The sequence below is a fragment of the Oryctolagus cuniculus genome, chromosome 12, assembly GCF_964237555.1.
Source record: "Oryctolagus cuniculus chromosome 12, mOryCun1.1, whole genome shotgun sequence".
NCBI lineage: Eukaryota > Metazoa > Chordata > Mammalia > Lagomorpha > Leporidae > Oryctolagus > Oryctolagus cuniculus.
Window position 1 is genome coordinate 525,665 of NC_091443.1, and position 27,011 is coordinate 552,675.

The 27,011-nt window shown below is 59.5% G+C and overlaps 1 protein-coding gene across 7 annotated transcripts in view; it reads left to right on the plus strand.

Moving 5' to 3' along the window:
* Positions 1–27,011, plus strand: part of NTRK3 (neurotrophic receptor tyrosine kinase 3) — a 265,470-nt gene that overhangs the window by 159,703 nt on the left and 78,756 nt on the right. For all 7 annotated transcript variants that reach the window (XM_070053298.1, XM_070053297.1, XM_070053296.1 and 4 more), the window contains exon 13: positions 7,515–7,703. In XM_070053298.1, coding sequence (XP_069909399.1) covers positions 7,515–7,703 — 189 coding nt within the window. The remainder of the gene's footprint in view (positions 1–7,514; positions 7,704–27,011) is intronic.

The following is a 27,011-nucleotide window of genomic DNA, read 5'->3' on the forward strand; positions in this document are numbered from 1 at the left end:
GGTCTGCAAATGTCTGCGACAGCTGGATCTGGGCCGTGATGAAGCCGGGAGCTCAGAACTCCATTCAGGTCTCCCATGCGGGTGGGCGGCAGGGCCCTAACTGGGCCGTCACCTCCCGGCTCCCAGAAAGCTGGAGTGGGAACCTGGATTTTTTTTTTTTTTGGTTGCTGGGTTTTTGAGTCCCTTGTTCTGACGTTAATCCTGTTTATGTGAGTGGTTTGAAATGTCTTCTCCCATTTGTCACTGTGTCTTCACCCTGTTGGTCGTTGTCTTGCGGTGCACAACTTCTTTGGTGGAATCCCCTTGTCCAGTTCTGCTTCTGGGCTCTTATTGACGAAGCCAGGGCCTGTGCTGGTGTCTCCAAGGGCTGGCTCTGTTTTCCTGCAGTAGTTTCATACTGTCAAGTGGTCCTTCAGGGCTCTGATCCATTTGAGTTGACTTTTGTATAGGGTGAGTGGTAGGGGTTCAACTTCAATATTCTGCATACAGAATCCTGTTTTCCCAGCACAATTTATTCACAACCTTGTTCTTTCTCCAATTTTGTTTGTACCTTTTGTAGAGACCTAGTTGGCACAGAGCTATGGTTTATCTTTGGGCTCTCTGTTCTGTTCTGTTCTGTTCCGTTGGTCTGTGTGTCTGTTTTTTATACTGTTTCTGTCATTCCAGCAGCCCTGTGCTGTTTCGGTGGTGGTACTAACCCTGGGGAGCGTCTTGAAATCTGGTATTTTTATGCTTCCAGTTTCTTTTTTTTGTTCAAGACTGCTTAGGTTGGGGTTGGGTTGTGACACCTGTGTGGGTTACAGGGCCACTTCTACTCCTGGCATTCCACATCGGAGAGCTTGTTTGAGTTCTGGCTGCTCTGCTTCTAATCCAGTTCCCTGATAATACATCTGGGAAAGCAGTGGAAGATGGCTAAAGTATGTGGGTCCCTGCCTTGCACACGGGAGAACCTGGCTCCTGGGTCAGCCCAGCCCAGACCCAGATGCTGGGGACATTTGAGGAGGGAACCAGATGACAGAAGAATATCTGTTTATTTCTGCAGCTCCTCCCCTCTCTCCTGTGCCTCCTCCCTCCCTCCTTCCTTCCCTCTCTCCTGTGCCTCCTCCCTCCCTCCCTCCCTCCCCCTCCCTCCCTCCCCCCTCCCCCCTCCCCCCTCCCCCTCTCTCTTCCCCCTCTCCCTCTGTTTCACCTCCTTCTCTGCCTCTCAAATAAGTAAGTAAATAAATAATATTTTGAAAAGATTGCTTGGCAATTCGGATACTTAGTGCTTTCATATGAATTTTAGGGCGGTTTTCTCTAACTCTAGGAAGAATGCCATTCATGTTTTAATGAAGATTTTGAATCTGTAAATTGCTTTGGGTGGAATGGACATTTTAGCAGTGTTATATCTTCTAATCCATGGACAGGAGACAGCTTTCCTCTAATGTATGTGTCATCTTCAACTAATTCTCAACATAGGCTGCTTTCACATCTGTGTTTAATTGTATTACTAGGCACTTTTTGGTAGTCACTGTAAGACAGACTGCATTTATAATTTCTGTCTCTGTAAGTTTATTAGTGGTATGTAAAAATACTGATTTTTGTGTGTTAATTTTGTATCCTGTAATTTTACTGAATCTTAAGTTATGATAGTTTTTGGTGGAGTCTTTAGGTTTTTCTATCTATATAGAAAATATCTCTATCTGAAAAAAATGACAATTTGACTTCCTCCTTTCCTATTTGAATGGTTTTTTTTTTCTTTTTTCAAACTTCCCTGGCTAAGACTTCAAGTGCTTCATTTGAATGAGAGCGATGAGAGCGGACGTTCCTTGTGATTCCAGAACTTGGAGGAAACTTCAGCCTGGCGTACACGCCCTGGTTGTGCTGAGGGAACCCCTTTATGCCTGATGTATTTGGAGTCTTGATTCTGGGTAGATGTTGAGTTTTCTGCATCTGTTGGGCAGTTATGTGACTTTTGCTTCATTTGTTGACGTAAGCTATCCTGTGTACTGATTCGCACATACTGGGCATTGTCGCATCCCTGGGATAAATCCTGCCTAACCATGGTGAATGACCTGTTGATGTGCTGTTGGACTGCATTTGCTAGTATTTTGTTGAGCATTTTTGCATCTGTGTTCATCAGGGATATTGGTCTATGGTTTTGTTGTTGTCATTGTCGTGTCTGTGTGTGGTTTGGATAAGGCTACCCTTAGTGCACGAGTAGGAGGAATTCCCTCCCTTCCAGTTTTGGATAGTCTGAGAACAGTTGGTGTCAGTTCTGGTAGAATTCAGCGGTGCGGCATCGGGCCCTGGGCCCTTCCTTGTTGGGAGACTTAGGGTTCCTGCTCCTGCTGCTCTGTTCAGGTTTCCTGTCTGTGTGCTTGAGTCTGGTGGGGCCTCTGTGCCCAGACATTGACCTGATCTGCCGCTGTCTAGTTGTTCTGAATAGTCCCCAGTGCTTCCTTATGTTTCTGTCGTATCAGTTTAATTTCTCCTTTTCTCATTTTATTTATCTTTTTTTTCCTTGAGTAATCAAGCTAAAGGTTGACTGATTTCATTTAAATTTTCAGAAAACAAACCTCATTTCATTGATCTTTTGTATTTTTTGTTTCTGCTCTAATCTTTGCAAATTCTTTCCTTTTGCTGCTTTTAGGTTTAATTTATTCCTGCTTTTCTACATCCCTGGGTGCATCATTAGGTTATGTGTTTGAAAGCTATTTGTTATGTAAGCGTTTGTTACTATAGAGTTGAGTGCTGCTTTTGCTGGAACCCACAGGTTTTGGTGTGCTGGGTTTCCATTTTTATTAAAGATTATTTATTTGGAAGTCAGAGTTACAGAGGCAGAGAGTGTGGCGGGAGGAGAGGTTTTCCATCTGACGGTCCACTCCCAAGATGGCCACAAAGGCCAGAGCTGAGCTGATCTGAAGCCAGGAGCCAGGAGCTTCCTCCAGGTCTCCCACATGGATGCAGGAGCCCAAGGACTTGGGCCATCCTCCACTGCTTTCCCAGGCTATAGCAGAGAGCTGGACTGGAAGAGGAGCAGCCAGGACTTGAGTGGCACCCATAGGGATGATGGCACTGCAGGCGGCGGATTTACCCCCTGGGCCTCAGTGCCAGCCCCATTTTTATTTAACAAATTTTTAAATTTTTTATTCATAGCATGTTGTTCAATTTCCATAATTTTGTCTAATTCCTAAAATTTCTTCTTTGCTTTTGTGGATGTCTGATGTTATTTTGTTGTGGTCGGAAAGGTACATGTTATAACTTTGATGTTTTCGAATGTGTTGTGAGTGTGTGGTGGTGCAATATGTGGCCTCTCCTAAGAATGTTCCAGGTACCAAGGCGGGAAATGTGTGTCCTGCAGCCCAGTTTAACTCCGCTGTGTCTCTGATGAATATGGGGCGTTGTTGGGTGGGAGCCTGTCTCTGCCTGGGGATCCAATGCTTGTATAAAATCGGGTGCTCTGGCCCTAGGTATTGTGCACACTTGGAACCGTTGCATCTTCCTGTCAGATCAGCCCCTATTCTGCAGCGACCCTCTGTGCTGTGGGTTTTGTCATGACGCCCATTCGTCAGGGAGGACAGCCTCCCTTTGCATCCTTTCTCTCAGCCCGTCCTCATCGGGGAGCTGTTTCTGTATGCATCCCAGTACTGGGTCTTTTTTTTAAATTCTGTTCATCGAGTCTGTGTTTTTCCTTTTTAAATTTATTTATTTATTTGAAAGAGTTAAACACAGAGAGAAGGAGAGGCAGAGAGAGAGAGAAAGAGAGAGAGATCCTACACCTGCTGGCTCACTGCCCAATTGGCCACAGTGGCCAGAGCTGTGCCTAGTGGAAGCCAGGAGCTGGGAGCCAGGAGCTTCTTCCTGGTCTCCCACGTGGTGCAGGGGTCCAAGGACTTGGGCCATCTTCTGCTGCTTTCCCAGGTCATAGCAGAGAGCTGGATCAGAAGTGGAGCAGCCGGGACTTGAACTGGTGCCCATTTGGGATGCCGGCACTGCAGGTGGTGGCTTCACCCGGTACGTCATAGCGCCAGCCCCTGGTCTGTCTTTGAATTGGTGGATTTAGCCCATTGTCAGCCCAGGTTGCTGTTGGCAGGTGAAGGCTCCGTCCTGTTGCAGATGTTTCTCTGTTGGTGGTGAGTCCACTGTTTCACCTGGGTGAGTGGGTTGGGCTCTCTTCCGTTTCCCTGTCTTGTGACTGGTCCTCTAGGCGCTGTGACGTTATCTCTCATCAGCTTTTGTCGCACGCCCTGGAGCCTTTTTGGTGAGGCAGGTCTGGTGGTGACGATTCTGTAGCTTTTGCTTGTCTTGGAAAGTCTTCATTTCTGCTTCGTTATGGGGCCATTCGCTTTGCCTCTTGGTTCTCTCTTTTAGAACTGGCACAGGCCATTCCATTCCCGCCTGCCTGCAGGTTTCTGATGAGAACTCTGCTGTTGTTCAATGCAGTCCCTTCTCCTCCTGTCTCAGAGCTCCTGTGGGTGTGGCATTCTCACATCCTGGTTGTGTCTGTTTGGGCTCTGGGCCTCAGGTACCTGGGGTCCACACCGTTTCCTAGGTGGGGATTCAGGCTTCCTGTATCTCTTCCCCTCTGGACGCCCCTGTGTCTGAATGTTCCGTCATCAGTGTGTCCCACAGGCCCCTGAGGCTGTCGTCATTCTCGTTGCCTTTTCATCTGGCTGGGATATTTCATAGCCTCCAAGCCCAGGTGTTTCTATTGCTTAATCTGGCCTGAACTGTGCTTTCATTTTGTTCATTTCACTGTACCTGAAACAGAGACGGAGAGAGATCTGCCATCCTCTGCTTCATTCTTAAAATTCCTGTAACAGCTGGAGCTGAGCAGGCACAAGCCAGGAGCTAGAAACCTAATGAATTTTTAAAGTTATTTTTTAAATTACTTGGGGGCCGGCACTGTGGCACAGCAGGTGAAGCTGCCGTCTACACTATTGGCATCCCATGTGGGTGCCGGTTTGAGTCCTGGCTGTTCCACTTCCCATATGATATTGGGGACCTTTACTCAAAATTTTATTAATTATTTTAAGATTACTATTTTGAGAGTTCTTGCTGTATAGTTAGATAAGAATTCTAAATATTGGCAGCTTATAGATGAAACAGGCAACTTGGTGTGGTTTAACATTTATCTAATGAGAGAAAAACACAGGAAAATGAGGGCTTTGTAGGAGAAGGAGCTTGGACGTTCACCAGGCTTTTCCAGTGACCAGACCTGTGGCTGCCAGGGAGCTGGCATGTGGGCCGCGCGGGCGAGCAGGCAGCAGGGGCAACCAAAAGGCGCCCACGCCAAGAGGTGTGGGGAGAACGAGAGAGGGCCCAGGTGCTCCAGGCCTTTTATTCACTTCCAAAGGGGAGTGGTTACATAGTCTGATTGCAGGTGGGTGTCCAGGTGGGGTCAGGTAGGGTCATGAGATCACACAGGGCGCCTCCAGCTCATGAGTCCAATCGATTTAACGCTATCTGCCTGCCTGTATCACATCCAGCTCTCTGCTGTGGCCTGGGAAAGCAGTGGAAGATGGCCCAAGTCCTTGGGCCCATGTACCTGCGTGGGAGACCTGGAGGAAGCTCCTGGTTTCTGGCTTGGGATAGGCCCAGCTCTGGTGGCCATTTGGGGAGTAAACCAGCAGATGGAAGACCTGTCTCTCTGCCTCTGCCTCTCTGTAACTCTGCCTTTCAAATAAATAAATAAATCTTTAAAAAAAATAAAAAAAAAACTATTACTGGCAACCTGTAAAAGAAAAAACAATAATCTATTTGAAAGATAGAGAGAGAGAGAATCAAACTCCCATTCCCCGGTTAATTCCCCAAATGCCCATAACAGCCAGGCCAGGCCAGGTCAAAGCCAGGAGCCTGGACTGCAGCTGAGTCCGCCACATGGGTCAGGAGCTCGAGCATTTGAGCCCTCACCTGCTGCCTCCCGGGTGTACGTGAGCAGGAAGCTGGACTCAGGAGCGGCGTCAGAGGCCGCTCTGGCTGCAGTTCCAGTTTTCGCTGTCCTGCAGCCTCCTGCACCTTCTGCCGTGGCAGGGACCTGGGGGTGCTGGTTCTCACCCCAATGGGTGGGTCCCAGTGGGCTGGTGGTACTGGGAGCACTGGGCCTCCGTCCTGGTGGGTCAGGTGGGTCTGACGGCAGGGTCAGGGCCTGGTCCTGGTGACACTGCCTGGTGGCAGCAGTGGTGAGAGCTGACACTGCTGGGCACAGGCCCCACGACAGCAGGGCAGCTGTGAACTTGCGTGATCAGCAGCAGACCCAAACGTCGGTATCTGGAAGTCTCTGAGAAAGCCTCCCGAGCAGCCTTCTCTCGTCTCCCAGGGGGTGGTGGTGTCAGCCCGATGAGGGAGGGTCTGGGGTCTCTGCCTCCCGCCCCGCCCCAGCCCTGGGACATCTGCTGGGCCCTGTGGATGTGGTGGTGCCTGGGTGCCTGTCCCAGCCGGCCGTCCCCCTGCAGCCCGCTGCCCGTCCAGTCACTTCAGGACCGGGGCTGCCGGGCACTGTGGCTCCTTAGGCCGATGCCGGGTGTCCTCAGCTTTCCGTCCCTGAGGTTAGGAGGGGACGGCGGAAAGCGGATGGCCTTCCCTTTCCTTGGCCAGTCGCCGTGGAGCCTCTGAGAAAGTTGACCAAGTGCCGTGGTCCCTCCCCGTGGTCCCCGGTCGTGGATGCCGTTCGTCACGGGCGGGCTCAGCCTGTCTGCGCTGACCGGGTGCGGTGTCGCCTGCACAGCTCCTGGGTAGTTCTGCCTCGCGTTGGAAGAGAGTATTCTCTCCGTAAACGTCAGGAAGACCTAGTGATTTCTGCGGTGGACGTATCGTTCGGGCCGCAAAGCCAGGTTGCAGCAGTCGCTTTGTCTGGGGATGGTGGTTGTAGAGGTCACAGGTGACTCACTCGGTCTGGCAGAACCACGTCACGGAGCAGAGTCGTCGCCCGTCAGGCTGCCACCCCGGCTTTCCTCTGTGGGGTTAGTGGTGCCCGCATGGTGCTCTTGGAGGCCACTGGGGCCCTGGATGGCTCCGGAGTGGAGCTGCTGACTGCGCGGCCGGCAGGCAGTGGTGACATCCTGGTGGCTGTGGCTTGCTGATGGAGGAGCTGATCTCCCTGTGCACGGGGGCCTTCGTTGGGGCCCAGCAAGGCAGCGTCACCCCCTGGTGCGGATCTGATGGCCGCCGGCAGACCCTGGGGGTGCCGAGCAGAGCCTGTGGGGGTCTTCTAGTGCAGGGGGCGAAGCCCTGCCAGGCCCTTGTTGCTTCTGTCCTGTGGCTTCCGGAGCAGAGCCTTGTTACAACGTTCGTTATTTTCAACCAATCTGGATTTGGGAGGACGTGAGACTAACTTGTGTCGTAATTGTTTTTATTTATTTTGTAGCTGTTTGCATGCTTGGGGTAATTTTCAAGAAAGGAAATTTAGGGGTGGTTCTCTGGGTTCAGGACTCCGCCATCTGGGGACATTAAACAGGTCTGGTTCTTGCAGAAAGTGAGGTGGGAAGTGCAGGGTGGCCTCACTTGGTCCTGTGTGTCTCATGGCTGTGCAGGTCCCGTGGCTGTCATCAGTGGCGAGGAGGACTCGGCCAGCCCCCTGCACCACATCAACCATGGCCTCACCACCCCCTCGGCGCTGGACGCAGGGCCCGACACCGTGGTCATCGGCATGGCCCGCATCCCCGTCATTGAGAACCCTCAGTACTTCCGCCAGGGCCACAGCTGCCACAAGCCAGACACGTGTAAGTCCTGGGATGGTGCTGCCCCATGGGGGAGGGGTGTGGCCGCAGGCCATGTAGCTGGGATTCCAGAAACTGCCGGGGTGACTGCTACCTGCCAGCCCCATCTCCATGAGAACCCCCACTTGTCTCAGAACCTGAGACCAGCAGGGCAAGGAGAGCCCAGGGCAGGGCCTGCGTGGGGCGGGGGCGGCTGCAGTTCTGCCTTCGGCTCCTCTTCACCCAGCTCCCCGGGTCCTGTTGAGGCAGGGGCACAAGTGAATGAGGCCAGTCCCTCTGTAGAGCTGACCTGTCCAGCGCCCAATGCCCAGAACCCCCACCCGGCCTCTGTGAGAGGGGAAGGGAACGGCTGACATGTGGCCTCTGAGTGGACACGTTGCCCTGGCTGCCCCTGAGGGTCCTGACTGTGCTCGCGCTGAGCGTGGGGTCACAGTGCAGGCACCAGGGAGCCACACCTGGCCCACACCGACCACAGGGCTCGGGGCACCTGCTCGTCCCCGTCGTCCACCCCTGCTTGGTTCCACGCCCTTTGCTTCTGTCTCTGCTGCTCCTGCTAGGTCCCCTCCCAGCTCCAGGGGCCTCCACCCAACAGAGCCCCTCGTGCTTGTCTGCAGGTTCCATGTTGGCCAAGGGCACCAGTGCATGCCCCTGTCCTTACCCCTGCCCCACCCACTGCTGCCCCTCCTACTGCCCCTGCCGCTCCCCGCCCCACCCACTGCTGCCCCTCCCACTGCCTCTGCCCCTCACATTGTCCCTACCCCTCCCCTACCCCCTACTCCCTGCCCATTTCACTCCCTCTGCCCCTGCCCCCTCATTGTCCCTATCCCTCCCCTGCCCCCCACTACCCTGCCCCTTTCACTCCCTCTGCCCCTCCCTCTGCCCCTGCCCCTGCCTTGTGCTTGCCCCAGGATGTGAATGCCCAAGAGAGCTGAGGCCCCTGGAGGACAGGGTCCCGTGAGCTGGAAGGGGGCACTGGGTTCAGGCCTCACCGTGTAGACAGGAACGCCGAGGCTCTGGGGGCCTGGGGGCTGCCCACGCCACCCAGGCCTCCCTGAGCGTTCTCGTCACTGCTCAGGGTTCTGATCTTGCCCGGCACCTGGGCTGAGCCACACCTGGTGTAGCTCACGAAGCCGTGCTGCTCCCCTCGGCTTGTCTCTCGTGGCAGGTGGGGGTGGGATTTCCCAGTGGGAGGGGCTGGGCGCAGGTCAGCATGAGGTCATCACTCCCTTCCCAGCCGCCTCCTGGGGGCGTCAGTGGTTTCCTGGCCTTTGTCCTGGCCCTGGGCTGGACTCCAGGTGGCAGCAGGGACAATGTGCTGGCAGTGCCTGTGACCCAGCTCCTTCCTGGCCTGGCCGGGAAGGCTGTCCTGGGCCAGCCCCAGACCGGGATCCGTCCAGGGTTGGTGTTGCTGAGTTCTGGCTGCCCTTGGTGTCTGACCAGGCAGGGACACACGGCTGAACGGGAGGTCTTTCCGTTCTACAGTCGTTGTGGAGGTGAATGGTGAGCCCAAGCCTTGCTCCCGGGGAGATACAGGGCCGAGTCCTGGTTGCCTGGGATCCCAGCAGGGTCAGCCAATCAGTGCAGCCCCTTGCTGGGACCCCAGCCAATCAGTACGTCTCCCTGCTGCACACAGGCGTCTGTGTGAAGACTCCCCGCCTCACAGTACCGCAGGTTCCTCCGCCCTGAGCTCCAGCCTCAGTGAAGTCTGGGATCACAGCCCTTAGGGTGCGGGAGACCTGCAGACCGAGCTGGGGCGTCTCCAGCAGGAGAACCATCAGCAGAAAGCACAGGAACGTGAAACCTTGGTCTGCAGTGACCACGAATGGCATGCTTGCTCGCAGAGTGAGAGCCGAAATAAGACTTCCAAAATAGCAAGCTGTGGGAGAGGAACGAAGCAGGCTTTCGCTGCCAATTAAAGGAAGCCGGCGCATTTAAACACCAAAGAAGGCAGGGCAGCGCTGCACACACTGGGCCCTCGCTCTGAGCCTCCCCCCAGATGACTTGGAAATGGTGCAGTGTAGGTTTTGGGGTTACAAATACATTGGGTCCACGGGTGAATTCGCAGAGGCTGGATCCGTGGGGGTGGGCGGCTCTGGGCTCTGGGCTCGCAGTACAGGACAGGGTCCGAGGGTGGGTGCGTCTCACATGTGGGGTAATGTGTCCTCGGGGCCTTCAGGGCACGCGTGCCTAGAAGCTGGGCAGCCGTGGTGAGAGCCCAGTGCACACCTGGGAGCCGTCGCACCCTGGGAAAGCCCCCGCCCGGAGCCTCGGGGGTGACTCAGGGTGACCGGGGGCGGCAGGGGGCTGGTGCCTGGAGGGAGGCAGGTTGTGGCAGAGACTTGAAGGTGGGTGCCGTGGTCTGGCTCTGCTCTGTCAGCGCCCCCTGACGTTGGGAAGGGCCCTCCCCGCGTCGCTGGAAGCTCTTCTTGTCTTAGCGAGCGCATGCGGGGCCGATGCCGAGGCCCCGGGTGCTGGATTTGGCGTCTCTCCCTGTGCCAGCCCATCTGTGACCCCGACAGGGAGAGGCGGTGTGATGACCATGACTTCGCCAGCCCAGGACCTGTCCCTGGCTGAGATGTGATGCTCGTGACCGACTCGAGCCGCGGGCGCCTTGGCGGGCATTTGCAGGGGGCATTTGCGGGGCTGCAGACAAGGCCGATGTCTCCTTTGGGGGTGATGGGAAGTGGGGTCCCTGGGACCCCTCAGCAGCTTCTCTTCTTGTTCCATTTCACAGCAGGTGACGTGGGATGTGGGACAGAACCGCAGGGACCTGGGGCTGCTGGGATCCACTGCCCTGGCCAGGGGTCCGGGGTCGTGTTTGTTGGCCCCTCCTGCTCCTCACTTCCTGTCTGGCTTCCATCTGGCCACCAGGCTGTTCAGGGTTCCCTCCCCGTGTCCGCACAAGTGCCCTGCCTTGTTGGGCGCGGTCATCATTCTGGACGCATGTGGCCTTCCCTCGGGGGAAGGAGCTGAGCGAAGGTGTGTGTGGACTCAGGACCTGTTGTGCAGCACAGCCCGTGGGCCAGGTCCTGGTCATCACAGGGTCCTGCCCACAAGCCGTACAAGGCCTGTGGCATCACACAGTCTGGCCCTGCCAAGTCAGCCACGGGTGGCTGCGGAACACGGCTCTAACAGGCTGACTTTCCAGTCGGTAATTTGGGGCCTCAGTGATGCTGAAATATCCAGGCGCCCCTTGGCAGAACAGTCCAGGTGGGTCACTTGGAGAAGGCCAGTGGTGACTGTGGCAGTGCTGGGCCTTTGGAAACTGAGTCTCCTGGGCCAGCTCCGGGCTGGGCCTCCCGCAGGCCAGCATGTGGGGAGGGGCTCCTGGCTCTGTGAGGCCGGGGTTCTCTGTGAGTCCCCGTTCTCTTGGTTGAGAAAGCAGAGGTCGTGGGGGAGGCACTGTGTCCCCTTGTGCCGGCATCCCGTCAGCCTCGGCCTTAGTTCCCAGGCCCCAGCCGTCGCAGTCTCTCCCCTGGGCCAGCTCGCACCAGGTCAGCCCCCTCCTGCCCTCCCCGTCGGGCCTGCAGCCTTGGCTGGGCCTGAGGGAGCTCAGTGTGTGTTCACTGAGGACTCTGGAAACCCAGGGTCCCTGCCTGGTCTCCCAAACCCGGAGGGCACCCCTGCCGCTCGGGGCCACCCCAGAGCCAGCCGCTCCCAGCTCCCCGCCACCACCTCGCCAGCGCACACCTCCACACTCCCTGGGGATGAGGCCAGCACCTCGTGCCATCCTGGAGGACTTGGGGTCAAATCCCAGGTCTTCTCAGGTGGGTGTGTCCTGAGCCCAGACCTGGCTCTGTGCTCTCGCCAGGTGGCTTTTGTGTGGCATAAACTCGTCACTTTCTTCAGAAAACACAGCCTGGGGCCAGGGAAGGGCCAGGCGTCTGGGGCCCAGGAAGTCCTGAGGCGTGGGCGGAGGAAGCAGCTTCTGGGCTGCACGCTGCGTCTTGTCCTGTGGGGTCCCAGGCGGTACTGCTGCCCCATTTGGTAGAGAAGACGCTGAGGCGTGGGAGGCACAGTGCCACCTCCCAGACGGCCCCACCCTGCCTGTGCCCCCGCAGCCCCTTGCAGCCACCAACCTCGCTGTCTCCCAGGCTTTGAAGGTCCCAGAACTGCAGCCTGCAGCCTCCCTGGCTGGCTTCCGGCTCACTGATGTGTGCCCGAGGTGCTGGCTGCACGGCTGGACAGCTCTTTCTCCGTGTGACGGACGTTGTGTCGGTTTCTGCTGCAATGAAGGACCACAGGTGGCTGAGCTGAGTTCTAGGGCCCCGAGTCTGTTGGCAGGGTCAGCCCCCCCCCCCCCCACGGCCCACAGGGGACCCCTCTGGCTCCTTCTGCTTCTGACAGTGTTGGGGCACCCCCGGCCCTCCGGGACCACATCATCTGGCCCGCACTTTCTGTCACCTGGCGTCACCTCTGTGTGCTGCATCTCGAAGAGTTCATTGCCGAGGTGGAGCTGGATACAGCTTATTGTGGTGCACCAAAGGGGAATCCACGAGCCGGGGCAGAGTCTGGTGTGAGGGTGTCAGGCAGATGATGCTGGGGGCCGCCCTGCCCCAGGATGGCCGTCTCAGGACTGCTCGTGGCTATGTGAGCCTGCTTCCAGCCACGCTCCCTCTCCCACCCTGGGTCCCGGCTGCAGTGTTGTGGGGCGGGGTGGGGGGCACCGCTCACCTGGACAGGCAGTGGGCTCCCTCCTCACCTTGCCGCTGTCAGTGATGCACGGAGCGCCCCAAGCAGGACTGTGGGCACAGTTCTCATTCCAGTGCTGTGAACTCCAGGGTGCCGTGCCGGGCCTCGTGGTGAGATGGGATTTGGCGTCAAGAGAAATAGTGCTCTGTCTTCCAGAGCAGCTGTGCGGTATCCTGCCCTGGTGGCTCCTGCCCGGTGCTTCCTGGCTCTGTGGGTGTCCTGCCCTGGTGGCTCCTGCCCGGTGCTTCCTGGCTCTGTGCGGTGTCCTGCCTTGGTAGCTCCTGCCCGGTGCTTCCTGGCTCTGTGGGTGTCTTGCCCTCGTGGCTCCTGCCCGGGGCATCTTGACTCTGTGGGTGTCCTGCACTGGTGGCTCCTGCCTGGGGCTTCCTGGCTCTGTGGGTGTCTTGCCCTGGTGGCTCCTGCCCGGGGCTTCCTGGCTCTGTGCAGTGTCCTGCCTTGGTGGCTCCTGCCCGGTGCTTCCTGGCTCTGTGAGTGTCCTGTCTTGGTGGCTCCTGACCAGGGCATCTTGACTCTGTGGGTGTCCTGCCCTGGTGGCTCCTGCCCGGGGCTTCCTGGCTCTGTGGGTGTCCTGCCCTAGTGGCTCCTGCCTGGGGCATCCTGTCACTGTGAGTGTCCTGCCCTGTTGGCTCCTGCCGGGCATCCTGGCTCTGTGGGTGCACAGCGCCTTCCACCAGGTAAAGGAGGACCACGCCCAGATGCCCAGAGCCCGGCTGACTGGCCGCTGAGAGGCTAAGGTCCATGTCCTGTGCCCCTTTGCCGGGCCCTGGTTCTTCATTGGGGGTGAGCAGGCACTCATCTCTGCCTCCCCTGGCCCAGGTAGCTGCGGAGCTTGGCTTCCCTGGCTGCCGCCTGGCGGGGTGCCCCCGGGTGCACATCTCGATCACCTGTGCGAGCAGACATGGCTTAGCACAGGTCATGTTCTCAGATGGGGTGAGAGTTACAGCGACCCTGTCAGCCTGTGAGTGCCACCCTCGATGGACATGTTGGGGGACGCTCGTGTTGAACTCATAGCTTCCTGTCACTTCTAAGCCGTGCGTCCCCCCAGGGGCGTCTGTGCACCCCCCCACCCCGACCCACCTCGAAGGTGCTGTTGGAGTCTGGGCTGTGATGCGCGTCCATGGAGGCGAGCAGGGGCGGGGATGGGACACAGCCCTTGCTCAGCTGGAGGGGGCGGGAATTCCACGGGCTCCTGGCTCCTTCAGTTCCTGGCTCCACCCATGCCTTTCTCTGCAGACCTGGGTGGAAGATGAGCCCCGACAGGGCATCCTCCATGCCTGCACCTGTGCGCCTCCCTCTGGGCGGGACCTCAGAGCCCGTCTGCTCATCCCACCTTGCTGGCAGCAAAATTAGCCTCAAATTTTTAAGCAGAGCTCTTGGGGCTGAGTCTACCCGTGTGCATGCGTCGTGCTGGTCCTGCGGGCTGAGAGTCCTGGACAGCCCTGACCAAGGGCTTGAACGAGAAGCTCCGGCCCTGAGAAACTGGCAAGGCTCCCGGTGGGGCACATTCAGACCCCGGCTCTGCGTTTTTGGGCTGCTCTCACTTTGTCCATCTTTGTTTTGCTTTGCAACCAGGCTGACTCTCCTCCCATGTTTATTCTGGAACCAGACACTCACAAGGGGAATGGGATTATAGTGCTTTTGGTTCCCAAGAGTCTCCCGGGGAGTGAGCACGGAGCTCACTGCCTGCCCCCCTGCACCTCAGACCCGGTGTTGGCAGGGAAGGGGTGTGGCTGGGAGAACTGACAGCCTCCAGGGGCTGCTCTGACCCTGGGAGTGAGCGGGGACAGAGGGGAGACCAGAGTGCCGATCCCATGTCAGTTTGGGTCTCTTCAGGGTAAATGGCGATTGTCGTGTTCTCATCATGGTGTGGAGAAGCCTGCTGCGTGCGGTTCAGCTGGGCCCTGTCCTCTTGCTGGGCAAGCTCTGTGGGACAAGGGCTTCTGCAGAGGTGGGCCCGGCAGGGTGACGAGAACAGAAAACGGTGGAGGAAGGGCGGGAAATGAACTCAGGTTTCCCGAGTGCCCACAGAGGCAAGGCTGTGGACTGCATGGGCACTAACACAGCAGTGGGTCCCCACGGGGCTGAGCCGTGGACTGCGTGTGCACTAACACAGCAGTAGGTCCCCACGGGGCTGAGCCGTGGACTCCGTGTGTGCTAACACAGCAGTGGGTTCCCACGGGGCTGAGCCGTGGACTCCGTGTGCGCTAACACAGCAGTGGGTTCCCACGGGGCTGAGCCGTGGACTCCGCGTACACTAACAAACCAGTGGGTTGCCATGGGGCTGAGCCGTGGACTCCGTGTGCACTAACACAGCAGTAGGTCCCCACGGGGCTGAGCCGTGGACTCCGTGTGCACTAACACAGCAGTGGGTTCCCACGGGGCTGAGCTGTGGACTCCGTGTGCGCTAACACAGCAGTGGGTTCCCACGGGGCTGAACCGTGGACTCCATGTATGCTAACACAGCAGTGGGTTCCCACAGGGCTGAGCCGTGGACTCTGCGTGCACTAACACAGCAGTGGGTTCCCACGGGGCTGAGCCGTGGACTCCGTGTGCGCTAACACAGCAGTGGGTCCCCACGGGGCTGAGCCGTGGACTCCGTGTGCACTAACACAGCAGTGGGTTCCCACGGGGCTGATCTGTGGACTGGACCCTGGGAGGAGCTCACATTAAACTCATAAACTGCTTTGTCCCTCAGCAGCCAGCCAAGGCGTGAGCTTTCCTCTCCCCACTTTACGGATGTGGAGACAGAGGCATGGTGGTGACGTGGGCTGTGGTCTCAGCTAGGGGCTGGCTCTGGGCTGAGGCCCCCCACCCCGCGTAGTCACCTGTGACCTGAGGACCGGCTTCCTTTCTTCACCAGGAGCTTCCTGGGCCTGCAGGAACCCTTGGACTTGCCCCAGGTCACTTGCTGGCTGCAGGTGGGGTCTGCAGGCCTCCCTTGCGGCCTCCCCTGCACCTGCGACCAGGAGCCCATGGGCCGGAAAGAAGCAGGCCCTTCCGGCACTCCTGTGCGCCCCCGTGGGCAGCCCCTCTTCCCTCCCACCTCAGCACGTCCGGCTGGAGGTGGGCACTGAGCTTCCTGGCAGTGGCGTGGCTGGACCTGTGGCAGGGTGGGGGTGGCGCTGTAGGAGCTTCTGTCCCTGGACCCCGGCATGGAGAAGTGTGGGAATGAACTCTGGGGCTCACTGATTGGTTGAGTTATGTCCAGCGTAATTCCCAAGACTGATTCGAAACATGTGCTGGGGGATGTGTGGGGCTCTAACATATCCCCGTAGAGCTTTAACTCACTCGTGGTGTTTGGGGAAGACTTTGGCACCTGTGGCCTGGGCCGGGCTGTGATGTTCGTCCCAGCAAGATCCCTGGTGCTGGGATGGTGAGCCGGGGTGGCCAGGTGTGGGTGGTCCCTTTCTGTTCACACACAGCCCCGGACAGGCACTGTGCAGCTGAACCAGCCAGCGAGAATCCCTGTGGTGTGACAGAGGTGTTGTGGTTTTTTCTGTCTTCTGACTAGCTGGGGTTAAGGAAGGCAGAGGTGTTCTCTTCCTGTCCCAGCTAGCATTTCTGCTGGACGGCGGGGGACGGCTCAGGCAGCCCCCATGCGGGTGCAGTGTTGGCGCCGTCCTGGTCCGTCTTCTTGTCCACTGCATCTCTGGGTCGCAGGCCCGAGGAGTGCTGTGTGCAGGGCTCCTGCACGGGACTGGGCTCTGCCTGCCTGTGCTGCTGGAGTTCATCTGCAGTCAGTGAGGAGCCAGGGAGGGTGCCTGTGTGAGGAGCAGCCGCCGGCAGAGGCCATGAGGCCTCGGCGCCCCTGGTGTCACCTGCCTTGCATCTCTTTCTGTGTGCTCTGCCAGAGATGGAAGGGAGAGAGGATGGGAGGGGGAGGTTGGAGGGGGAGGATGGGAGGGGGGAGGATGGAGGAGGAGAGGATGGGAAAGGGAAGGATGGAGGGGGAGGATGGAGGGGGAGAATGGGGGGAGAGGATGGGAGGGGGAGGATGGAGGGGAGAGGATGGGAGAGGATGGAGGGGGAGGATGGAGGGGGAGAATGGGGGGAGAGGATGGGAAGGGGAGGATGGAGGGGGAGGATGGGAGAGGATGGAGGGGGAGGATGGAAGGGGAGGGGAGAGGATGAGGGGGGAGGATGGAGGGGAGAGGATAGAGGGGGGAGGATGGGGGGGATGGAGGTAGAGGATGGAGGGGAGAGAATGGAGGGGGGAGGGTAGGAGGATGGAGGGAGAGGATGGAGGGGGAGGATGGGAGGGGGGAGGATGGAGGGAGAGGATGGAGGTAGAGGATGGAGGCGGAGGATGGGGGGGTGGAGGGGGGAGGATGGAGGGAGAAGATGGAGGGGGGAGGGTGGGAGGATGGAGGGGAGAAGATGGAGGGGAGAGGATGGAAGGGGGAGGATGGAGGGGGGAGCATGGGGAGTGGAGGGGGAAGTGTGGAGGGGGGAGGATGGAGGGAGAGGATGGAGGGGGGAGGATGGAGGGGGAGGATGGAGGGGGAGGATGGAGGGGAGAGGATGGGGGGGATGGAGGGGGAGAGGATGTGAGGAGGGAAAGGATGACCCGGTGTTCTGCCGAGTGATTGTGGGTATTCTGTGTCGGGAGCCAGGGTAATTTTTAATGGTGGAGAAAGAAGCTGAGGTGCAAGGCGCCCTTTCTGGCTGCGGAGGCCATCCTCAGCTAACACAATGCCAGGCCAATTTTATGTTGCCAGGGAGAGGATGGAGAGAGACGTTGAGTGAGAGGTTCGTGCCCTGCCGGCAGGTGGCCGTGGCTGCCTCCTGCCCCTGCAGCCCTGTCCACTCCTGCCTGTGGTCCCAGCCCGTGTGTCCAGGACAGATTTCAGGGGGCTCACAGTGCAGCTGCAACGTGGGGTCCCCACAGTCTCCATGCCGTCCTGGCTGGGCCGAGAGGACCCCCAGATCCCGCATGTCGCTGGGATCTCGGGCATCTGTTGTCGATGGCTGTCTGGTTTGCCTCTCTCAAGACAACCAAATGGACAGGCAAGCAGACAGCTCCTGACATTTGTCTCTGGTTCCAAAGAGTTCCACATTGGTTCCGAGTGTCGTGGGGAAAACCCAGAAGATGAAAAAGCAGCCGCTGTGAATCCTGCTGTTGCTGCCAGTGGTGGAGGGTGGGCCTCCTTGGCGTGGCACAAGCATGGGCGGGACTGCCCTGCCGACGTGCCCGCCAGCAGGGGCATGCACACACACGGGAGCCCGCGGGGTTGACATCAGGAGCCCACAGATGCTGGCGTCTCGTATGTAAAAGGTGGCGTTTGTCACCTGCACATCGTCCTGTGTTCTTAAATCATCTCGCGTACCCAGAGCACCTGCTGTGCTGAGAATGCTGGGTAAACAGCTATAAGCGCCATTCAGGGAATGCGATAAAGGAAGAAGATCCGTACGTGTTCACGACAGACCCAACTTTTATTTTCCCAAATGTTCCCATCCAGGTTCCGCCTGGCTGAGGCAGGTCCATCCTCTCTGCTGCTCTGTCACTTAACTTCCTCGTGGAGCACGGGGCTCTGCGTCTGGGCTGCTGGGAGCGATGGGGAACTCAGCTCTGCATCCGGCAGGCGGAAGCCAAGGGCCAGGCATGAGCTCAGTGGCATAGAAGCCAGACAGGTGCCTGGAGGAGGGGACAGGACCTGCCCGGTGGCTCTTGTCACCATGTTCCTGGTTTCTGAACCTGAGTGCAAGTGCGGGCATTTCATTTGGATTTCGTCTGAGCCACTTGATGAGCGGCTGCCAGAGGTGGATGGTGTGACGGGGCGGTGGTTGCCTTAGAAACCGGTCTCTCTGTCTCTGGGGACCTGCGGTTGTGCAGGAGGGGCCTTCCTGTCTGCAGTCTGCAGCCTGCTCTGCTCCGCGGGAACCACTGCTTCTCCTCTGGGCGATTCTCTGTTACTCTTGGAAGCTCTCAGGACCGGGCTGGGCTCCCCGCCACCCCGGGGGGCGGGGCTGAGTTCCACCCTGATGGTCGCTGGCAGCTGCCTCCACTGTGGTCTGAGTGTCCCGGTCAGTGTCTGGGCTCCTCACGGACAGATCTTGACTCCGTGACTGCCCTGACCCCAGCGAGCCACACCTGGAGCTCGTCCTGCCCTGTTAAGTGGAGCAAGGCTCAGTGGGGACTGCTGGGCGGGCATCCTGCCCGCATGCCCCGGCTGAGGCTCCGATCTCTCAGCCCCTGTCCCTGGTTGTACCCTGGTCCGAGGGAGAATGGTGGCAGAGACTTTGTCATCAGGACGGTTGTGGCTGTGGGGGGTAGTTCAGGAGGCAGGGTTCTCAGGGCGTGGCCCCCACTGTCCCCACACACGGCTGTTCTGTCTGTGGTCCCCAGCACCAGCCCTGGGTCTGCCCAGGGCCTTGCTGGAACGGCAGATTCTCAGATTCCGACCCCATGGCAGCAGAATCCCGGGGCAGGGGCTCGGCCCTCTGCTTTGCTCATTCTTGTTTGTCGGAAAGGCGACGGAGAGGTTGGTGAGTCAGATGTCAACCATGGCCATGGCTGGGCGAGGCCGATGGTGGGAGCCGGGCCTCCATCCTGGTCTCCCACGTCTGCTGCCTCCCAGGCACACTGGCGGGGAGCTCCCTGGGCAGTGCAGACAGCCTCGATTCCAAGACGCCGGCTGTGGGATGTGAGGTCCCAGGTGGCCCCTGTGTTGCTGTGCCAGCAGGTCCGTCGCTCCGGTGCTAACACCGTCAGAGTTGGATGGTTGGGTAGCGTGTTGGTGATGCCGCCTCTGTGGGCTTGAAGTTGGCGGCCACTTCCCCTGGCGATCCTTGGGGAGACTTACTTACCTTCCTGTGTCGCTGGTGAGGGTTCTTCAGAAAGCCCCTGGGAAATGGGTGCTATGAAGGAACCAGAGTGAACTTTCTAGATGCTGTTTCCCGTGGACTTCAGGGCGCTGCGCGGTGTCCATCTGGAAGGTTCTATGAGCACGAGGGTGGTGCTGGCTTCTGCGGTGTGCTGTTCCCTGCTGGTTCCGGGGGAGCTCCGAGAACGGGGGCCGAGGTGTCGTGGGCAGCACTGGGAGTCACACGTCCCAGGGGGAGATCTGGACTGAGTTCCAGCCCCACTCGGCTCCCTGCACGTGATTCCGCAGGAAGGCACCCGACCCCTCCCGTGCAGCGTTGCTCCTGGCAGGGTTGCTGCGGCCCCGGGCCCCGGGCCCCGGGCAGCCCGCGGTGGACCTGTGATGGACTGTTGCGGGTTTTCTGCAAAATGTGCCAGTTAAGAGAATCGGCTACTCATGTGTTAAACTCGGCAAAGTTTACATAAAAACTCGGCATTTCCGGTTCCTCTTGAACGTGGGAGCACCTGACAGCCGTGGGGCCCAGCAGCAGGCTCCGCCAGAGCTCCTTGCACGTCCGCCTAACCCCTGACGCCCCCTCATGCCCACGACTAGCCTCTCCCCTGCCTTTTAAACACTGTATCCGCTTATCCATTTGAGAGGCAGAGAGAGGGACTGACAGAGGGAGAGCCTCCATCCTCTGGTTCACTTCCCAGAAGCCCTCAGTGACCAGGCTGGGGGATGGAAGCTCAATCCAGTCTCCCTCTGGGTGGCAGGGGCCCGAGTATGTGAGTCTGTGGGCACCTGCACATAACAGGGAGCTGGAACTGGTGCGTGGAGCCAGGCCTCGGACCCAAGCACCCTGATGTGGGGGGCGGGTGTCAAATGACCCCCCCTTAAATGAGAAATGAGGGACACGTGCACCAGCCGCGCCTGTAGGAACACTGTCTCCAGGGAGTCATCACCGCCATCCTCACCAAAGTTACCCTCTTGCTTTTAACCAAATGATGAGTTAGAGACTGAGTACAGCCCTGAGGTTGTGAGCCTCAGATGCGTGGGAAGGGGCAGCACCCCCTCAGCTGACCTCTGCCCTCGGCTGGAGGCCCCGCGAGGCCCGTGACCTAGGCAGCGGTGTGTGTGACGTCTGGCATCCGAGCTGGCCAAGGGGCAGGGGTCTTCAGCACGCTCTGGGGGGTGGCCGTGCTCCTGCAGGTGGATCTCACGGTGACTTTGCGAGGGTGGGGCTGGGTCATGGGACGGCAGCGTGTGTGTCCTGAGGAGCTGCAGAGGGCTGAGCCGTGTCACTGCTTGTGGCGGCTGCGCTGCCACCAAGAGCCTTGAGTGCCGGAGCCTGGGGTGGGGAGGGGAAAAGGCCACTGGCTGGAGCCCAGGGGTGAGGGGGATGCGCCTGAGGGTCCTCCAGCCCCATGGCTTCCAGGGCCGCCCTCAGAGCCCACGCGGGAGTTGCCTGGGGCTTTCAGAAGCCCTGAGTCCCGGAGCCTGGGGTTGGTCTGAGTGGTTTCTCCCAGGCTTGGGGCAGAGCTGCCAGGCTTCACAGACGGGGATTTTGGCCGGGGATTTTGGCCAGGGGTCTGGGGGGCTGCCGGCATTGCTGCTGTTGATGGCATTGGCAGAGCCAGGGCCAGGCGCACCCCACATTCCCGTTTGCTGGCATTTCCCTCCTGCAGCCCCCCACGAGGAGCCGGTCACAGCCACCACGCTCCTTCCCAGTCCTGCTGCCCTCAGGGCCCTGCCCTTGCCTTCCCTGGAATGCTCTTCAGGGCAGACAGAAGGAGGGGCCTGGGTCTTGTGTGTTCTGCAGGGAACTCCCTGGTAGAGCCTCTCTGCCCGAGACCAGGAGGAGCTGTGGTCGAGAGAGTGGTTGCCAGGTAACAGGCACAGAAACACGTTGTCCCTGGAAAAGAGAACTCGGGGGTCCCCTCCCTCTGCCCCTTCACAGATGAGGACACTGAGGCATGTGAGCCCTCTGCCTGGGCCTGCGCTTGACTTAATCTCCTGTGTGCAGCAGGCAGGAGGCAGGGCTGAGGCTGGTGTGAGGCTAGAGGCAGGGGTGAGGCTGGGATGGGCAAGGGCAGGACAGGGGTGAGGCTGGGGTGGGCAAGGGCAGGACAGGGGTGAGGCTGGGGTGGGCAAGGGCAGGACAGGGGTGAGGCTGGGGTGGGCAAGGGCAGGACAGGGGTGAGGCTGGGGTGGAGGCTAGGCAGGGGTGGAGGCGAGGCAGGAGTGAGGCTGGGGCGGGTGTGAGGCACAGGTGAGGCAGCAGTGAGGCTGGGGTGGAGGTGAGGCAGGGGTGGAGGCGAGGCAGGAGTGAGGCTGGGGCGGGTGGGGTAGGTGTAAGGCACAGGTGAGGCAGCGGTGAGGCTGGGGTGGGGCTGGGGTGGAGACGAGGCAGGGGTGAGGCAGGCTTGGCAAGCTCGCGCCTGCTGTGTTGCTGGGTGAGTCCAGACTGGGTAGCCGTAGGTGTGTGGAAGTTGTGGACGTCACTTCTGTCACCGAGGTCTCTCCCCTGCAGCTCATCCCATCTCAGCCCTGCTTCCAGGGAGAAGGGCGAGCTCTTTCCAGAGAGGCCCCGCCCCCCTTCCGGCAGCTGGAACTGTGGCAGAGGCCCAGGAGTCAGGCCTCCGGGGCCCACTTTCTGGTCCTAGTCATTCGGCCTGGGCTCGCCCAGGTGGCCACAGGACGCTGGGCAGACCTGGGTTTTCACTGCAGCTGCCGGCTCTCCCGTCCGCAGCAAGGGCGCCGTGAGCACGGGTAGCTCAAGCTGTCACCAGCGCCGTCCTGGGGCTCCTCCACACGCAAGGCTCCTCGGCCCTCCTCCGTCCCTAACAAGCCTTCTGGGCCCCTTTGGCCATTTCTGCTGTGGCTGTGGCTGGCCCAGGTGGGCACAAGGGCTCCACGTGTCTGTCCCTGCTGAGCAGGTGCTCCTGGGATGGCCTCAGTTACTGTCCATGCTCTGGGCACACGGGAGCGTCACCTGAGCTGTGAGGGGTTGTGTTTCAGATCCACACTTGGGAGCCTTCAACGAACTGTTGTGTGCACGGCGCAGAGAGCCAGCCTCGGCGTGTTTCCCTCCATGTGTATGCGTGCTTGTGTGTGCAAACATCCAGTCACGTGTTTCTCTGCATGCATGTGTTGTGTGTGCAAATGTCCAGTTGCATGTCTGTTTCTCCGTGTGTGTGTGCGTGCCACATCCTGGCTGTCTCTGCATGCTTCCCTGCACGTATGTGTATGTGCAAAAGTCCAGCCATGTGTTTCCCTCCACACATGTGTGTGTGACCCATGTGCACAGATGTCCAGCTGTGTCTGTGTGTTTCATGCCAGAGCTCACACGTGTGTTCTGGTGGGCCTCAATGTTTCGTCCATGGATTCTGCGGCCTATTTCCCAGGTCAAGGGGGAGGCTGCCTGCTCCGGCTGCAGCCTCCGAGGTTCGTCCCTCATTCCCAGCTGAAGCCCCATGCCAGGAGCCCAAGGAGGGTGCTGCCCTTGGCACAGAGGCTGGGGCCTCTCCCCGCGGCCCCTGGCAGGCGCTGCGCTGCTTCGGGAGAAAGCCAGCCCCCTGCTCAGCCGCGGCTTCCCCTGGGACGACACCGGGGTCTTGGATGCCGGCAGCACCACAGGGCCTGTCCTTCCTGGGGAGCAGCCTGGCAGAGAGGTGAGACAACCCTGGAAGCATCAGGAAAGGTCATGGGAAGAAATCGTGGATGAGCGAATATCCTCACTGTGTCTGTGCAGCGTCTGCGGGCTCGGCAGTTGGAAGCCTTTTCATTTCCTTGTTGAAGTCCAAGGCTGCTTTGAGAGCTACGAAGCTGCACGCTATGCACATGGCGAGGACCGCCGGTCCTGAGAGAGGGGCTTGCTGTGAGCCTGCGGGCCTCCCAGCCTGCCCTGGCCGTCAGCACGCAGAGGACACCTCTGGCCTCTGGTTCCCACTTGGATGACCTGAGTGGTTGGAGACAGAACCTTCTCCGTTGTCACCCTGTCTCTGTTAAGGGTTGAACGCCCGAGTTGAAGGGAGATGGAGTGCATGGAGACTGAGCTGCAGACGTGGGGTTGGGAGTGTGGTCGCGTCGGTCAGAGAGAGTCCCTCCCTGTGTCTTCTGAGGCTCTGGGGTTGGGTTGTGGGATACGTGGACGTGAGATGTTCTGGGGTTCAGTGTGAGACGTCCACTCAGCTTTGAGGTTACTCACCCTCCTGGAGTCTGAAGGTTTTCAGTTATCACACAGGAAGTGGGGACAGAGAGGGCAAGATGAGGTGGCTTTGTGGATAGTGTGGCTGTCGGGCAGGCACCCTGTAGGCTGTGGGGACGGTTCCACTGCAGACCCAGGCAGAGTCCCTGGTGGCTGTTGGGGGCGGTGTGACCCCAGGAGCTTAGCACAGGTGTCCTTGGTGGCGACTTCATTACTTCACGGGCCTCTCTGGGCCGTCAGGGTCTCGGATGACCTGAGGGCCAATCCTGTAAGGTGCCCGGGGGCCGTGGCCGGCCTAGCGCATGGCCGGGAAGCATCAGTCAGGGAGGACCCCTGGGCGAGAAGAGGGAGATGCAGGGCCATGCCCAGGAGGCTTAACCCAAGGTTAACCTGCTGCTGTCTTTGCAAAACCTGCGTCAGCTCCCTGTGTCTGTGAGACGGGAATCCTGGATGCCACTCAGCTGGGCCCTGGGAGTCCTGGGAGGAGTCAGCTGTGTGGTCCTGCGCTGTGAGGACTGGCACTCTGGCCCTTCTCTGGTCTCAGTGCAGGGGAGGGCATGGCACTGAGGCCAGCACGGCTCAGGCCAGCCCTCCGTGGGCCTGTGACTTCCAGCCGGTTCATGTTCACCCTGTACTTCAGGGTGAGTCAGAGCTCTCCATGCAGCCGTTCCAGGTTTCTGTGTCTGTCTCGCCCTGTGGAGGGCTGTGGTGTGATGGGCCTTGGACCCAGGGAAGGGTGATGTTCTCCCAGCAGCTGTCTGAACAACATGCCTTGGCCGTGTGTGGGTCTGCAGGGCGTTTCCTCAGGGAATGGTTTTCCTTCTGTCCAGGGTCTTTTTCTTAAGCCTCCTGGGCTGGGCTCTCCTTTGGCGAAGGCTCCCTTCCTCAGTTTTCCTGGCTGTCCTCATGTCACCAGGAGCACAGTGCACCTGTCTCTGGGCATCTCTGCACTTTCGTTTCCTTTTGATCACCTGCAAGAACCCAGGGCTTCTGAAAATCAGAGGTACCTTCTGGGGATCAGGGATGGTATGGGTGCCCCAGGGAGGCGGGGCAGGGCGGCTCAGGCCCAGGGACAGGATGGATCGGGTGGGGCCCAGGGCTAAGTCAGAGGAACCCGAGAGGAGACACCCACTGTCCTGTGGCCTGAAACAAGAGCTTCTGCCCTTGGCTCGGAGGACACGTCCCAGACTCTGACCGGCTCCCCAGGGACCGTGCTGTGGCTCCCTGATTGGCGTGGAGAACCGTCTTCCACGTGGCCGCAGGGTGGAGCCTTGGGGGAGAGAACCCAGATCTGTCCTCACAGGTGTCCCCACGGCGTCGTGCCATCTGCTCCCTGGAGGAATTCCACTAGGTTTGCCTCTTGCTTGCAGAGGGTTTCTTCCTCCTCCTGTCACATCTGTGTGGTGACGAGGGGTTCCCTGGAGCAGGTTGGTTCCGTGGCCCTCCTGCTTCCCCGAGGAGCGGGCACCTTGGTGGTCCGGTGTGTGCCCACCTGGGTTCCTGCCTCGGCCCTGCCTCCTGCCACCTGCAACCTTGGGCAGGTCACTCAGCCTCTGTCCGCGCTAGGGTCTTCTCACTAGGAATGTTGCTCGGGGGATTAGGTGGCAGGTGCTCGGACAGCCCGCGGTGACGCCTCGGAGCAGGCCAGGGGAGGTTGTCTCTGCGGAGGCGAAGCTCCTGGTGAGCGGCCCACCCTGGGCCGTGGCTCTGGGTGAAGAAGCTGGACATTGCGCCAGCAGAGCCACCGGTTCACAGCTTTGCTTTGAAGCTTGGATGTGGCTTCCTCTGCCATCTTAGATCAGGACTGTCGTGTGCGGGTCCCACAGCCGTCGTTTTCAGATGCTGAGTGTGCGGCCGCCGGGCAGCTCAGGGATTTCACCGTCCTCACCCCACACCTCGGTACCCCTGCTGTGTGATGATTGCCGGGTCCCTGAGCTCACGTACGAGTGCCTGGCCTCGGGCAGGGTCAGGGCCTCCCCCCTGCGAGTGTGTGGGGCTCCCTGGTGTCCGCCCTGAGCCCCCACGCTCGGGAGTCGGGCCTGTGCGTGTTGCTCTGGCTCCACACCTCCCACAGGCTGGGTCGGCTGACAGTCACCCAGTAGCGTTGCTTGTTTCAGGTTTTCGTTGGTTTTTGAGGCTGTGGACGTTGTGATTCGTAAGCAAGTTGTTTTCCCTGAGCTTCTGGCTGGCTCTTCTTGTTCTACTTTTCCACAGGTTTTCAGTGGAAACTGTTTTTTTAATTAACCTTCATTCCAAGTCAAGGTTGGTGGTAAAGCCTTGCCTGTGTGCTCCATGCTTCCCGTTGATGCTCCTGAGGCCTGAAGCAGAGACCCCAGACTCTGCAGTGGGATCTGCGCTGCTGGGAGGCGGGTGCTGAGTGGGTAGGGCTGTGGGAGGCGGGTGCTGGCTGGGTAGGGCTGTGGGAAGTGGGTGCTGGCTGGGTAGGGCTGTGTGAGTGGGGTGCTGAGTGGGTAGGGCTGTGTGAGGTGGGGTGCTGAGTGGGTAGGGCTGTGTGAGGTGGGTGCTGAGTGGGTAGGGCTGTGGGAGGCGGGTGCTGAGTGGGTAGGGCTGTGTGAGGTGGGTGCTGGCTGGGTAGGGCTGTGTGAGTGGGGTGCTGAGTGGGTAGGGCTGTGTGAAGTGGGTGCTGAGTGGGTAGGGCTGTGGGAAGTGGGTGCTGGCTGGGTAGGGCTGTGGGAGGTGGGTGCTGAGTGGGTAGGGCTGTGGGAGTGGGGTGCTGAGTGGGTAGGGCTGTGGGAGGTGGGTGCTGAGTGGGTAGGGCTGTGTGAGGTGGGTGCTGAGTGGGTAGGGCTGTGTGAGGTGGGTGCTGAGTGGGTAGGGCTGTGGGAGGTGGGTGCTGAGTGGGTAGGGCTGTGTGAGGTGGGTGCTGAGTGGGTAGGGCTGTGTGAGGTGGGTGCTGAGTGGGTAGGGCTGTGTGAGGCGGGTGCTGAGTGGGTAGGGCTGTGTGAGGTGGGTGCTGAGTGGGTAGGGCTGTGTGAGGTGGGTGCTGAGTGGGTAGGGCTGTGTGAGGTGGGTGCTGGCTGGGTAGGGCTGTGTGAGTGGGGTGCTGAGTGGGTAGGGCTGTGGGAGGTGGGTGCTGAGTGGGTAGGACTGTGTGAGTGGGGTGCTGAGTGGGTAGGGCTGTGTGAGTGGGGTGCTGAGTGGGTAGGGCTGTGTGAGGTGGGTGCTGGCTGGGTAGGACTGTGTGAGTGGGGTGCTGAGTGGGTAGGGCTGTGTGAGTGGGGTGCTGAGTGGGTAGGGCTGTGTGAGGTGGGTGCTGAGTGGGTAGGGCTGTGGGAGGTGGGTGCTGAGTGGGTAGGGCTGTGTGAGTGGGGTGCTGAGTGGGTAGGGCTGTGTGAGGTGGGTGCTGAGTGGGTAGTGCTGTGTGAGGTGGGTGCTGAGTGGGTAGGGCTGTGGGAGGTGGGTGCTGAGTGGGTAGGGCTGTGTGAGGTGGGTGCTGAGTGGGTAGGGCTGTGGGAGGTGGGTGCTGAGTGGGTAGGGCTGTGTGAGGCGGGTGCTGAGTGGGTAGGGCTGTGTGAGGTGGGTGCTGAGTGGGTAGGGCTGTGTGAGGTGGGTGCTGAGTGGGTAGGG